General features: G+C 32.3%; 1 protein-coding gene across 1 annotated transcript; it reads right to left on the minus strand.

Annotated features, from left to right (window-relative positions):
* Window positions 1-6,790: 6,790 nt before the first annotated feature.
* Window positions 6,791-14,624, minus strand: LOC114757104 (eukaryotic translation initiation factor 2 subunit gamma). Its single transcript, XM_028946090.1, has 9 exons — window positions 14,480-14,624; window positions 12,127-12,256; window positions 11,888-11,949; window positions 10,910-11,022; window positions 10,724-10,826; window positions 9,317-9,544; window positions 9,009-9,227; window positions 7,945-8,205; window positions 6,791-7,398 (listed from the first exon to the last, which is right to left on the minus strand). Exons 2-9 carry the CDS (start codon window positions 12,230-12,232, stop codon window positions 7,090-7,092), a joined length of 1,401 nt encoding a protein of 466 aa, XP_028801923.1. The 5' UTR covers window positions 12,233-12,256; window positions 14,480-14,624; the 3' UTR covers window positions 6,791-7,089.
* Between the last annotated feature and the right edge of the window lie 1,361 nt (window positions 14,625-15,985).

Consider the following 15,985-nt stretch of genomic DNA (forward strand, 5'->3'; position numbering starts at 1 on the left):
AAGATTCATCCTATATACTAGCCATAATAATAGATATCAATAAATTCATGAATAAAATTGCAAGCACAACTAGGAAATATTAGATAACTTAACTAATCCAATCCCTTGCCATACTTGATTCTAACAATTTGCAAAGATTTTAGATTTAGATTTTAAATAATTATAAAAATGAAAATAGGAAAGAAATATCTGGCAACAAAGTACAATGATTATCTTACATGTTTGTAATGGGATGATAGAAATCATTTATTTCTACTTCCTAAATAGTGTGAAATTTGCAGAAGAAATGCATTGTATCTTTTGCTTAGTGCGAATATAAATACCCCCTAGTTTTACATCAACATTTCACCATCTCATGTGGTTTCACATTTCATTGAAATGCTATTAGTCTTGTGGCCCCTTCCTATTCTCTACCCAAATTTCTCCTTTTCGTTCTTAATTAGCCATCTTTAAAAATTAGCGAGAGATCAGATATCCTTCTACATAATCACATTGACTCAATAATTTATCAAATATTTCTATCCCATCAATTCATTATAGTCATGTTGTGAAGAGAGTTTGACACAAGATTTGTTGCTTTTCTAGAACTAATTGATTATTTGTGTCTAACCTCTTTTATTACATGACTCTTGTGCTACATGAGAAGATCCAAGTTTTGGAAGACATGAGACAAAGCATAAACGGTCTACATCACGAAGTAGCATTGACCCGTCCTTGAAACTCATCATCCAATTTCTTAGGGTTCCAATTTAGGGAGTCAATCTCACAATCAAGTCTTTTTATAGTCTCTTTCTTGAATGATGTCAAGGAAAGAACTAAACCATCCATGTTTGGCAGTGAGAGGTACAGTAGACCAAACACGCCATTTTGTATGTACCTCTTTGACATCTTTCTCACTGGTGAAACTAAACACATTGTGTACATTAGAGAGAATTGCAGAGTGTTTGTTAATCTTTCTGAACTTCGTATGCTTGTAAAGTTGCTTAATTATATTGGAACCTATTAGTAAATATTTTTGAAATTAATACTCCTCTCTCTTATTGCTACCTTGTGTATACTATCTATAACTAGTGTATTACTGAATTTGTTTTGCTTTTTCTTCTTTTAAGAAAAAAAGTCTTACAATCTGTGTCAGTATTTTAATGAAATGAAGTAGAGAGTAGAGTTCCTATGTAATTTGATGGACATGAAAAACTCAACATTTTACATAAAACTGACATAGAATTGCTCAAAAACTATGCCGCTATTTTACCACCTTCCACCAGAAAGAATAACCTTCTTAATTAACGTTAAAAGTCTCTTCTGTAGTAGTGAATTATTCTTAGGTAAATTAAACTCGTCTACAATTGTATTTTTTCCGCTTGTTCTTGTTCTTACTGATGAAAAGATTCAGGGTTTTAATCACAAGTGTTATTTTGTGTCTATGAGATCAATCAAATTTTAGAAAGTTCTCATCAACATACTCTATTTGATTATTTTGCAGATATCTGTTCCTTGATAATAGCAATAATCATATCAGATCAGGTGAAAAAATGTATCATATTAGTAACAAAAATAAATTAATGAAACAGCATGATTGTAATTTTTGTCAGTACATTATATATATATATATATATATATATTTCAATTTTTATATATGTATGATACCTTGATTTCCAAGTTCTTGTATGGACTTCATTCTAAACATATATGAATTCCTTGAAAATGATGTTGTTTATAATCAATTTTAGGTTTACACTCTGCGTAATTATAAAAAGACAAAAAAGAAATAGCTGGCAACAAAATACAGCGCATCTTACGTAAGTATAATAATAGAAATCAATTATTCCTACTTCTAAAAATGTTAAATTTGCACCAGAAATATCATATATTGCACCTTCTAAACATGGATTCAATCTTTCATATGGTCTACATATCTCCACTTGCTACATCAGCATTACACAACTTACATACCATTCTATATAGAAACTTAACGTCGCCAATATAAATTTTGCGTAAAATGTTTTCTAAATTATGTATAAGAGAATACCAAGGTGGAATAGAAAATAAATTGTAATGTTAGATTCACCTTTGATATTTTATTGATCTAATAAGGTTTTTCCATTATTCTCAACACTGAATTAAATTTTCCTTTCAAGTCAGGCTAAGGACTTCTAATTTATCTGTATAAATGATTTGCTTATATGTTGAATGTCTATTGAAATATTTTGGCTGAATTATTGTATGTATAATTGAAAGCAACATGAGAAAAACATGGGGGGAACTTTCAATAAAGAGATGGTGGTTTTGAAATACAAAAATGAAGACTAAATTTTGTTAAGTATGCGTGTTCTGCATATGAATTAATGTATTTGAGAATTTTAGAATATAAAATAAGTACTTTTATCACCAAAGGAAATAGCACATAGGCTAATAAATAACCCTAACAATCAGTAACATTTTCTCATCATGCTATGTGTGGTTTCACATTAATGATTAAAAGCAATCATATACAAGTCGCATTATTCTACCTCCAGTCCTTAATATAAAAACCCATTTGACTTTTATTTTGATCCTAAATATAATATCCTAATCCACTTTTTCTCTCATATTTATGTATTTTTTTCCAAGGTAGTCCTTATAATAAAATTAGTTCTAATTAGTACACTTGATTAGTAAGGATAATTTAGAAAAGTTTAACACCTATTTATTACAAATAGCTAACTTCACTAATTTGCTTAATCTACTCAAATTAGTCAAATAGTTCTTATATTAATAAGGATAGGAGGTGGTACAACATAATTATATGTTTTATTCATATCTAATAGCCAATTCAAATTTCTTATCATATTGGTGATTTACTTGATGGAATGCTTCATATACAAGTTATCACAGATTTTCAGTGATATTATGAGGCAACAAAAGATTCATCTTATATATTACAAGCTATAACCATAGAAATAATCAGTCAATTTATAAGTAAAATTGCAAACACTTCAATAGTAATGATCACAAAATTAGTAACATTAATTCTTCACAAAGAGACATGATTATATTATTTCTTCTTCTTTTTTTTTATGTATTCAAGAGCGACTCAAATTCACGAGTTACCATAGTTCATAGCTTCCATCCTCACTTTTCCGAAAGTTTTTTTTTTTTTAATTTTAATCCGAAACCATCTCTTGAGCCATATTAATTATAAGCTTGCCATGATTAGGGAGCCCATGGTTCTGCCAGAACTTGATCCACTTGTTTTTCATAGAAGTAAATAATGGTAAAAATAAAAACAAAAAAGAAATAGCTGGCAACATTTTACAACTCATCTTGCATCTGTACAGTGTAATAATAATAACAATAATTTATTTCTACTTCCTAAAGAGTGAAATTTACATAAGAAATACACTGTATCTTTTCTTTAGTACAAGTGTATAAATAACCCCAGTCATCATTAACTTTTCATCATCTAATGTGGTTTCACATTTTATTAAAATGCTTTCAAGCTTATGGCCCCGTCCTATTTCTCTTCCCAAGTTTCTCCCTTTTATTCTCAATACCATCTTTAAAAATTAGTGAGAGATTTGAGATCCTTCTACATCTTCACATTGACTCAGTAATCTATCAAATGTTTCCATCACGCCAATTCCGTAAGTTTAGATTATTTCAACCTGACAATTCTTTAAGATGTTGTTTTATTTTATTTAATTACATTGTATTATTTGTTTTTATCTTCCTAACTTATTCTATGAAATAACCCATCTTCCACTACTACAGAGTCATCGTCTTTGCCATACTCATTCCTTGTTTTAGAGGTCTGAGTTTGGCAAAGAACGCGTTGGATTGGACAAAAGAGGATGGAGAAGATTTGTTTTGTCAGCAACGGAAAGTGTATCCCTCTCTTCATCAGACTCTACTCAGCACCCTCTGATACAATTGGAGGATGCATTTGTAGGTCGTTATTGAAGCAGGATGTATCTAATATCTTCTCCCCTCCTCTTTGATCACGTCAGCTAACACAAATTTGGCCATATGCTGGCAACTTTGTATAGAAAAGAATATTTAGGGCTTCAAGAAGAAGATGAAATAAATTTGTAGGAGAAAAATGTTGATGGATAATATACAAAAAAGCATCAATTAAGTACATTCAAAAGGTAGAGTCATCCTTTTTAGAACTCTTCCTTCAATTGCATCACACACACAAGTAAAATATCATTCTATACATAAACTTAATGTCACTAATATAAATTGTGTAAAATGTTTACCCAATTATGATAGCAAGAAGAAGGAAGATTAATTATAATGTCAGCGACAAAAAGTGCATCCCTCTCTTCATCAATTTACCATTTACTTCGTTGAGCTAATAATAAGGTTGTGCCATTATTCTCAGCATTGAAGTTTCCTTTCAAACTAATTTGTTTGTATAAATGATTTGTTTATACGTTGAATATTGGTCTATTGAAATATCTTGGGTGATTTTTGCATATATAATTGAATGTAAGATGAGAAAAACATTAGGTAGCTTTCAATAAACAGATGGTAATGATTTTGAAGACATAAATTGTGTACCAAATTTTGTCGATTCTCTGTTATGCCATTGAATTTGTGAAATCCCTGTAGGCAAAATATTATCTATCCTGTTATCCAAAAAAAAAAAATTACTATCGATTCTATGTGCTTTGACATTGACTTCAAGATAGCTATCTAAGCAAAATTTTGCCAATTTATGGCAATACCGTCAATCTCACTATTAGACAATTATTGGGACACAAACGAATTCTCAGAAACTCATTTATATTTCATTAAAATCAATATATTGTGTGTAATAACTAAACAAATAAGAAAATAATATTAGTTTTACCAAAAAAAGAAAAATAATATTAGTAGCTTTCATATAAAAATTAATATAACAAAGAAATAATTGTATTGTCCATATACATTAGACTGAAAGATGTAGCACAAAGGTAGAAACCCATAATTTTAAAAATAGACTGGTATGCACACATCTCCATTTATGATCATGGACCAAGCTAATGCTAAAGAGACGTAATACAAAAGTAGACGGGTATGCACACATCTCCATTTATCACCATGGACCAAGCTAACGTTGAAGAGAATTTTTGCATTTGAATGATTAAATCAAAGGAAATTTTTTTAAAAATATCACTTAAATTTCAAAATTTCAAATTAATCTTATTTCCTACACTTTAATAATAACTGACTACACTTAAAAAGCAAATGACAATATGTTTTTGTAAGATTTCCTAAATCGAAATTTTGAAATTCAAGTGGTTTTTTTTTTTCATAAAATGAAATTCAAATTCAAACCAAAAGTGAATCAATGATATTGATGCCCCATATTTTATAATTAGATTTTATAATAGTTAATATTCTGAAAAATTAGATTTTTGTTAACTGTGTGATGACATAATTAAAAATATTTTTGTTAATTAAAAATATTTTTGTTTACATAATATAATTGAAAAATAAGGATGAGATTGAAATCCGACCTGAAAGATAATTTGATCTTATAATCTATTTTAATAATTAGTCAAAAAAATTATAGGGTGATGTCGTATTCCTAATAAAATATAACTAACAAAAAATTATAATTATAATTATAACCAGATTGAACAGAAGAGGAAATGTTTGCTTTGTCAACAACAGAAATCGCATTCTTTCTTTGTTAGACTCTACTTGGCTGCCTATGATATGATTGAAGCATGCATTTGTAGGTTGTTCAAGGAATCACCTAATATTATTCTCTCCTCTTCGATGATCACATCGATCAATATATTCATACTCACCTCAATATCATTCAACAAAAAACTGACCAGATGCTACTTGAAATAGAAAATAATATCTACAGCTTGAGTCCGGATTCTCATAACCTCTCTCCCTCATTTTCTTCACAGAATCCCACTTCCACCATTGAATCAAAAAATAGATAGTTAGGATTTAATATTTAAATAATTGCCCACATTCTCTCTCCTATTTTATGTAATATAAAAATAATATTTTTTAAAAATATTAAATCTCAACCATTTATTTTGGATATAACAGTGGAGAGGAGATTTTGAGAAGAAAAATGAGAAGGGATTATGAGTTGATTTCCTCTCCTACAGCTTCAGAATATATTTGATAAATTTTGAGGAGAAAAGTGTTGATGGATAATATATAAATAGACAACAATTTAGCTTTCAACATACTTGTGACTTCAAATAGAGAATAGCTCGATTTTAATTGCTATTAACTTTAAGTCGTATTTTAAAACTTATGCTTAATTTTCACTCAAAAAAAATTTATGCTTAATTCCATTGTTGATAACCGCCTGTGAGACTTGATTCTCAACATATGATGAAATCTTTGAAAAATCATTGACCTTTTGTGGAGTTGTAATAAATTCATGTATTTACACTTTCATCAAGTTTCGTGAAATTTTCTTCAATAACTAACTGGGGAAAAAGTTTGGAGTTGAGATATGATTTAAAAAAGTATTATTTGCATAGTTAAAGAAAGCTTTAAATTTCGCTCAAGGTCATGGTAATGACATCACGAAAAGAAAAAATAATAATTCCCTAACCATGATTCCATTTTTCGCGGATCATGATGTCCATTGAAGAATAGATAAAACATATCTTAAAGGTAGAGGTTAAATTTAAACAATTCAACAAAACAAAAACAAAAAGGAAAGGGGGGGGGGACCCAATACAAACCGCTTCTTATTATTGACTTTAACCAGCCTGGACTAGTTCATAATCAATTCAACCAGTTCTTGGTCAATTCTTGATTCCTCGAGTCCCCCATGATTTTAGACTAGACCAAATCGAACTGGTCGGACCAGGTTTTCATTTGCTATATCCACATAATCTAAATTTCAAAAGTTTTTTTAATTCTGCATTCTGTCAAGGCTCACATCAAAAGATACATCAGACTCGTTAAAAGCCAAGTAAAAAACGAAGAGAAGACAAAATAGAAATTCATAATCCAAACGCTGTTTTCTTCTCCACTTGAAAAAAAAAATCGTCCCCAGTAGTTCTCTCCCTCTCCACATGTTTAGATTCCTCTGGTTTTTTACACCTGATTTCTCTACCTGCGTCAGTCGCGACCAAAAACTTAACTCAGAACAGGAGCAGCTGGTATATCAATAGTGGTTCCTGCTTGGATTTGACCCCACCCAATGAGACGCCAATGCTTCTCAACACGCCTACTCAGAGCAATCTTCTCCCCCTTACTGGTGCACACTGGGGAAGTCAGTTGCAACTTTGCCAAATCATTCTTTACTGCAAGAACTCTAGCCCCTGTTGACATTGATCCTATGTTCAACATTAGGATCTCTGCTTTGGCAAGCTTGGATACCTTTCCTTGTCTCTCGGATCCTTTTGTCCGGACACCGAGAAGCCTTCGAAGCAAGAAGAAGTTCACCTAAAAGACGCACCAAAGTATAAAATACAGCGATAAACTAAGGCTTTCAAGAAATGGAAATGGAAGCATTATATTTGTGATAGGGTAACATCCAAAAGTAGACAGGTTGAACGGAACAAAATCAATTCACTTGAGCAACATCGACGATTCGCATTGTTCAACATGCTTTATTCCACTACAGCCATTTACATTAATTGCTTTACACCATTGTAATTTGATGATTCAAACTTTACAGCAAAAAGAAATCATGTCGGGAAACTACTCCTAATAGAGCACAACAATACTCATATCTAATTTAGTTGTACCGAATATCAAATAATTATAACCGATAAAAAATGTGGACAATAACAAAAATTCTTTACTCCAACATGTACGAAAATAAGTACTATATGTCCTTACTTTAGTCGAAGGAGCAGGTGATATGCAGATGGAGTAATCATAAAATATAAGATCCCATTACCAAACTACCCTCAAGAATTTCAAAACTTCCAACCCAAAATTTCACTGCATGCTTGGAATGATAAGCCATAAGAAAAAGGCACCAACCTCAAGTTCAACATAAACCTCAGGCAGTGATCCAACCTCTCCAAGAACTTGCCCCACCAATCTGTCAGCACGCGTCAATGTCGGATCCATGGTTGTGCCAACACCAATGAGACCTCCTGGCACAGCAAATTGAAGCTCATTTTGTTCAGCGTATAATGAAACTATTCTAGAGTATATGGGTGTGCATCTTATATTCCCACTCTCATCCTTGACAACTATTCCAGGTCGAACTTCAATGAATTGGTTTACCTTCAAAACGCCCTGCAATGAAAAGATAGTTAGACGTGCTATTTACAAGCAAGTTGTGCGCTATTTCGGCATTAATACAACAAATAGTCACTGGGTGCTTGGTACGGTGATTTATCTACTACTACCAGGATATCAAGCTACGTCTGGGCAGAACCAATTCTACTTTTGGTGAGTAATTTTCCAATGGAGTTTCTTCGAAAATTAAATTTCCCTAGTATTAGGAAAATTATTACCAAATATTACATCCGAGTATTAGATTTCCCATCATATTAGGAAATTTAAATTTCCTTTCTTACTCAATGGAAACTCTGGCCGAACAAACACTATTCCTGCGAAAGTATGAGCTGGGTTTGTGCACATGGTAGAATAAAAATCCCCACAATAAAGGCCCCCAACGATCTTGTGAGAAAAGAAAATATGGGGAAAAGAGATGACATGTACAACTAAGCTTCACGCGAAACAAAAATGATGTGCTGATAATTATCAATTCATGCGCACGCAGGCGTGATATGCTGATTTAATTACAGTGCCACTTGGATCTCAAACATCAACCTTATATTTCACGTCAAAAAATGCCCTTTGCATTATTATCAGTCCCACCATTGTGTAAAGGTAATGAAAAAATATGTATGTGCAGAATCATTCGTGTGAGATATTGAAGCGGACTGACCGTTTTGAAAAACGTGACAATATACATGAATTCAGGAAAACATCATTCAGAACATAATTGGAAGAGTAAAACCTCCGTTTAAAAAAGTAATAGTAATATTATGGACAAGAAGAATGGAAACATATTGATGATACAAAGGACTTACCCGGAGAATGCTTCCACCAGCTACACCTCCTTTAATTTCATCAACTTCAAACCCAGGCTTATTAACATCAAACGATCGGATCACAATCATATTAGGTGGAGAGATAAAGTTTCTTTCAGGGATGGGGATCTTTTTCACAATGTACTCACAAACAACATCTATATTATATTTTAGCTGGGCTGAAATTGGGACTACAGGTGCACCGTCAGCTACAGTTCCCTGCATGGGAAGTAGGGACAGACGTATGTAGGCAACAGAAAAGTGCAAGTTATGGAACAGTAGAGAAACACCAGTTAATAGAAAGTCACCTGTATAAATCTCTGAATCGCTTCATGCTGATTGGTAGCCACGTTTTCTTGAATTAGATCAACCTTATTCTGAAGAATTATTATGTGCTGTAAACGCATAATTTCAACAGCAGCCAGATGCTCAGATGTCTGTGGCTGTGGACAACTCTCATTTGCAGCAATAAGTAATAAAGCTCCATCCATGATTGCTGCACCATTGAGCATGGTAGCCATAAGAATATCATGACCCTGTAGAAATTGGAAATGAAAAACAAAAAAATCAAGTAACTGCTACTGAGGTTCCTGATTTTGCTAGGAAGTTAGTTTATCATGATATATTGAAGAACTGATGCTGGGCTTTCAAAGTTGTTAAGCAGGGTTTAGACCTTCATTCATCATCAAAATAAATATATAAATAAATAAAATCAGGAAGCTACAAGTATATATGATGAATGCTCATTATTTGAACCATAACTCATTATCTATGAAAACATTTATAGAACTACGAGAATTCTACATCGTATGCAAAAGAGTATGGCCTCATTCAGTAATATTGTAGCCTTTTGAAACTGTCTACGCAAAAGCTAGAAATTTATGTTTAGTTTTCTGGATATTCCAATGCTTTTTAAAAAGTATCAGTCTTATTTTCAGAAACAAGGGGATCCTTCACACAGTCACACTTTCCTGGCTTAAAAACTAAATTATATTTAACTCCTCTAACCTAAGTTTATGATTAGCATCCTTTCTTGATAAACTGTATCAAATTTTCATTACATGCAATAGTTTTAAAACCATTACCAAACCATGTTAAAGAACATAAATAAAAATCAAGGCTTATGCAAAACATAACACCGAGTTTAATTAATCAACAATCATTAACTATTAACTATTAACTATATTCTTGAAAACTTGTAATACCCAATTCATTTTAAAACGGGTCAGGTATGACATTATGAGATTAAATATACTTAATAAGATTTGAATAATATTTTGATTGGGATTTGAGTATATTAAATTAAATGAGGAGCATCATTATTAAATGGGATTTCAATTGGAGGCCCAAATGAAGAAATTAATAATTAATTTTGAATTTGAGTAATATCTCAATTGGGATTTAAATATATTGAATTAAATGGGAAGCATCATAATCAAATAGTATGTCAATTGAGGGCTTAAATGGAGAAATAAATAATTTTAAATTTTCATATGTTTCCCCTAAATTCTGCATCTCTAATTCAAAACCCATTTGAATGAATTAAAAAGAAAAAAAAAATCATACTCCTATAATAAGTGAATCTTTAGCTACCTTAGATAATGTAATTTATTAGAATTTAAAATCTAATCAAGTATTTTAGTCCGTGCAATGCACGGGAAGAAATTTCTAGTTATGGCAAAAATAATAAGCCATAGATAAAAAAGCCAGTTTACCGGGCAATCCACAAAGGAAACATGTCTCAATAATTTCATTCTGCAGTTCTCAAATCCTGGCACGTCACACATAGGACTGTCTTCTTTTCCACTTCCATATGCCCTGAAAATCCAATTTAAACACAACATTGAAATAAAGCCAGAAATCAACTTGAGGATAAAAGCAATTGCAAAATATGTACCCACTTGTAGCACATAGGCCTGGGACACCGTTCATCTTCGCACTTATATATCTTTGCATTCGCATATCCAAGCTTGATTGTGATGTTCCGCTCCAACTCATTTTTAAATCGAACAGTCTACATATTCATGGGAAACCAGAAGCAAAACCTGATTAAAATAAGCATCCAAAGCATGGGCCATACATACGAGTAATACAATCTGACATAATTACATAGTGATTTGTTGTTTCAGAATTCAAGATTTAGGACGTGTAAATGAAAAAGATATGTACAAGCCATTTAATATGTTCCAAGACAGTAGTCACTCAAAAAATTATCAAGACAAGTATCTACAAGGATAAGAAAACCAGTTTTTGGGGGGGAGTGCTACACAATAAGTCCTTGACTATCTAAAGTCCATTTACTGAAACAAGATAGTAACTTCGTGATTCCCCAAGAGGCATCTCACATTCGACAAGCTTCAGATATCCACATGGACCTGGTACTTAAATAAGGAAATAAATTCTAATTTATTAGCAACAACCTTGATGATGATCAGAAAATACAGCAATCAATTTGAAAGTTCAAAATAATTACCAAATCTAGCTCTTGCATCAATGTAACACAAGACCAAAAATCAACTACGAAGTTTGGCAGGAACTCTTTCTATCCTCTAGTCTCCCAATTTCCCAGTTTCAGCAACGCAAAAGCCAAAACGACTTCCCATATAGTGTTGCTTTATTTTTACTGAAGCATGTCTTTGTGACATTTATTAACAAGGAGAGACGAAAGGAGTAATAAAATACAAAAAGATGCAACTGCCAAACAAAAATTTTACCCGACTCCTCAGTGGACTAAACAAAATGGTAAATAAGAAATTATATGATAGAGATAATTCCAGACACCATTTGCAAACAGGAACGAAAAGTATCGTATATTAAGGATCTCTTCCTATGCACCACCCTCAAAATTAAACATAAAAATAAAATGGATAAAGGAATACCTGAACACCTGATATTGCTTTAACAACTGTTGACTTGCCATGAGCCACATGGCCTATGGTGCCTACCAGGACATAATTACAATTTCATTCATCAGCAGGTGTCAAGAGTTGGGGGTATAAAGAGGTCACCCTCAATTAATTTGTTTAATAACAGCGAAAACAGAGTGAGATAATTATTTTGGTTCCATTAACGCCGTCAAATATTATGTAAATGAACAAATTTCAAAAAACAAAAATACCAATATTAATGGTAGCCTGCCGAGATATGACTTCAGGAGAAAGTGGATGCAATTTCGTTACATCCAGTTTACTCAGATCCTGTTCCATCAAACCTTTCCGTGACATTTTGGATGCTTCCAAAAGAAAATTCTATCAAATAATGAAATCAATTTTGTGAATTAGCTAATCCAGGTACTTTCAAGAGAAGCATCTGAAAATGAATATACAACTCATTAACTTAGATCTATCAGCAACAAACCATAATAAATGAAATACTTATTCCAGATCATTATTTTCTTCAAAAAGTACATGCATTATTGTCTACAGGGTCCCGAAATCAGACAACAATTAATTATTCAAAAAAATGCATCAATTCATCATATTATTCCAAAAAATGCATCAATTCATCATCCAAGTTTCACAGTAGCACACGTTAATTTAAATATCACAGAAAATATGTAATTGCTAATTTATTTTAACTTCTGATTAAATCACTATTTAGTCACTAGGTAGATATACCAGGATTATTACAAGCACTCGGGAAATAGGCTTCCTTATTAAGTAACATACTGCCAAACTTCCAGAAACTTATTTCTCTCCATTACAAAAATCTCGTTTTAATCTTCGTCATCTGATTCCATGGGATCCATACCCATTCCCCATCATCCTGATCCTTTGAAAATCCCCACTGTGACGTAAGCATAACTGGATCTATTAACTAATTTTTGTCTTGAAAGGGTGTCATTGAGGAAAAGTATACAAAGCACAGAAATGGATCCTCTCATTTTGAGAAGGAAAAATTGACCCTCATGTTGGCCGCATCTTCACCATTCAAATAATCAGATGCCCTAAAAAATGCCACATCAAAATAAACAAAAGGCACCCATGTCACATTGTTTTTCAATGGTTTTCCAATTATCCATCCTGACCCTATTACGAGAAATTGGAGGCATGGACCAGGGGGTTGGTTTACGCAGCAAAGAAGACAATAAGAAGCTTTTATTCAGATGATGTGTGACACGAAAGACCCTTTGTTGGACCCTTCTTTCTCAATCATCTCCTGAACTTTCAGATTTACCTTCACCACTGTTCTTTTTCCTTAAATTGTGAAATCTTGAGAAATGGAACACCTATTTTCAATCTCCCGAAGCCCATTTGCAAAATCAAGGAGATACACAGGTTTATCTCCTCGACTGAACAAGATAAACTTATGATAATGATTATAGGCAACTTCACAGCATAAACACTAAAGTATGAGAGGAGGGAAACCACTTCTGGTATGTTTTGCTTATAGTTTCTTTAACGGTTGGTTTCATTTCCCTAGTTTACAATGCTTGGACTTCTTAAATGTCTGTTGTTCAAATTTATAGCAATTAAAGCTTGGCGATTACCATTCATTGCGTAAAGTTTTTCAATCAGGCAACAATTCATGTTGCAATACTTACGGGCAAACTCCTTTGTGCACCATCAAAGGTTTGTTTGAGAAAACTAATACTTTTGGATCACTTGTGACTTCTTATCTCTGCTCTGATTCTCTCAAAAAAAGCTAGTTTATGAGGATATAGGATAAACTTTCACCATGGGTCTCAACTTAAATTTGGGAGATCGAATTGCAGACAATGGAATTTATTTTAGGGTGACAAACAAGGAGCATATAATGTTGACATCTTAACGAACTAAGAGCATGAACCGATGGTCCTAGAACTCGGAGCTTGAACAAGTTTCATGGCAGCAAGAGCTCAAGAGATCTGAGATATTCAACTTGCAGTCCCTGCAATAGAGGGGATACAAAATACCATGCCCTAGAGTGTACTTGGGAATTATTTTTGGCTATAGATGCCTTCTTTTGCATTTTTTGAATCAACGGGTTACTTAAACAGTGGAGATGGGCAGCATGAAAGTCACTTTCACTCCTCAAAATGAGAAGTTCCATTCCCCAGGACGCACGAACAGAATGGAAATTTTACCGACAATGACCGAGATAAAGTATGCAATAAGTAAAAATCAGAAATCCAAAGCGATGTGAGCGTTTGGCAATATATTCTCTTCAAAATATTAACAATCACAGCGTACCACGCTACAGATTATCTGCGGCGCCTTAATCATTCATCACTTCTCACTACATTTTAAAATGTCGCGTCAATAATTAAGTACATAACGACTAGGCAAAAGGACGCCCGGAGAACATCTGGAGATGCCAATGGTAACAGATGAAAGCCACAAAGGGCAGGGCAAAACACATTACGCAGGCAAAACGAAAATTAATTACCCATAGGAAAAGAGAAACCAATTGCTCAACCAGTAAACTTGACAAGGAAAGAGGAGAAAATCTTAGGATCAACTCAGCCGAAGTGTGACAAACAAATATCATACCTAATTGAAGCTTCAGGTCGTCGTTAGTGATATTGGCGGCGACCAACAGAGACACCTGGGACGGTGGTTCGGAAATGAAAACGGAGGAGGCGGCCAGAGCAGCAGCAAGACGGAGAGGCAGATACAAATTCGAAGTGAAGGTGGCAGCTGCCAACGCGTAAACCTTAGGCTGAACCGAAGGGGATACCCTAAAAACTCATAAAGCCGAGAAAATTAAAAATAAAAAATAAAAAATTACTACTCATCTTATATATAAGAATTATTTTGATTTTTAAGTTAATTTTAAATATAAGATTCTAATATAAAACTCTAATTTACTTTGTCTCTTATATTTATCTAATCTTTGAAATGGTTGCATATGTTAAAAATTTCATCAAGTTCTGACTCTTACATTTAGTAAGGATATTTTAAGAAAAACAACACATATTTATTATAAATAATTAACTCAACTAATTTTTTTAATCTATTCATATTAGTTAACTAACTTTTATATTAAGACAAGAGGTAGTAAACAAAATGACCTTTTTCATTTTTTTTAATGAGCTTCTTTTTTTTTTTTTTCATTGCAAAGTGCATCAGAAATTGTTTTAATTTCAATAAAGTTGGGGAATATTTTATCTCAAACTTTGGGCCAATTTGCCTTATGTTTGGTATGAAGCGAGGGAAATGGAAGAAAAACTTTAACAACCTCATTTTTAAAAATTAGAAAAATGAAGTCATAAAATGTCGGTCAAGAGGATATGTAAAATAAAAACATAAAAAAATTAATTAAAAGTTTTTAATCTCATTTTTTTAGGCGCGTACAATACTATTGAGAGTTTAAATATGGGAGAATTACAATCAAGTCCCACAAAAGAAAAATAATTACCAAAAGATCCGAATAATAACCTCAACAACCTATAATAACAAATCCTATAGTGAGAATGACAACCTTTAGAACTTGTTTTTCAATTGTTTCCTTTGCTTGGAACCTCATTGTAATTCTCCCTTTAAATATCTATTTGATAACATGGCCGGTCAAAGAATTAGCACAACAATTAATTTCTCTTGAGATGAGATCAAATGTCACAATTAAGTCATGCATTAGGAGGTTCAAAAGTTTTCTTGTTTGATATTAATAAGGATTAAATAGCACTTTTTTCAATAGCACTTAGTTTTATAAACTAATTTTTTATGTATTCAAATTCCCAAAGTATTTTTTCAATAGCATCAAATATCCTAAAGTAATATTTAGTATATTTAACACTCTGAAATATTTTTTTAGTAACACTCAATATCCTAACTTCATAGTAGTCTTTGCTACTAAAAAAATACTTTAGGTACAAAATTAATTAAATATTACTTTATCATACTAGGTATCACTGCAAAAATACTTTAAAATACCAAATGCAAAAATATATATATGTATTTTAAAATACCAAGCGTTATGTTCTCTCTGAATTTTTGCCGTTCATGCTTCATTAGTTACCTGTTTTTACCTTTTCCTTCACTTGCTTGGTTTTATTT

This window comes from Neltuma alba, unplaced genomic scaffold, assembly GCF_004799145.2.
Source record: "Neltuma alba isolate B1F8T4 unplaced genomic scaffold, ASM479914v2 tig00010560_pilon, whole genome shotgun sequence".
Taxonomy (NCBI): domain Eukaryota; kingdom Viridiplantae; phylum Streptophyta; class Magnoliopsida; order Fabales; family Fabaceae; genus Neltuma; species Neltuma alba.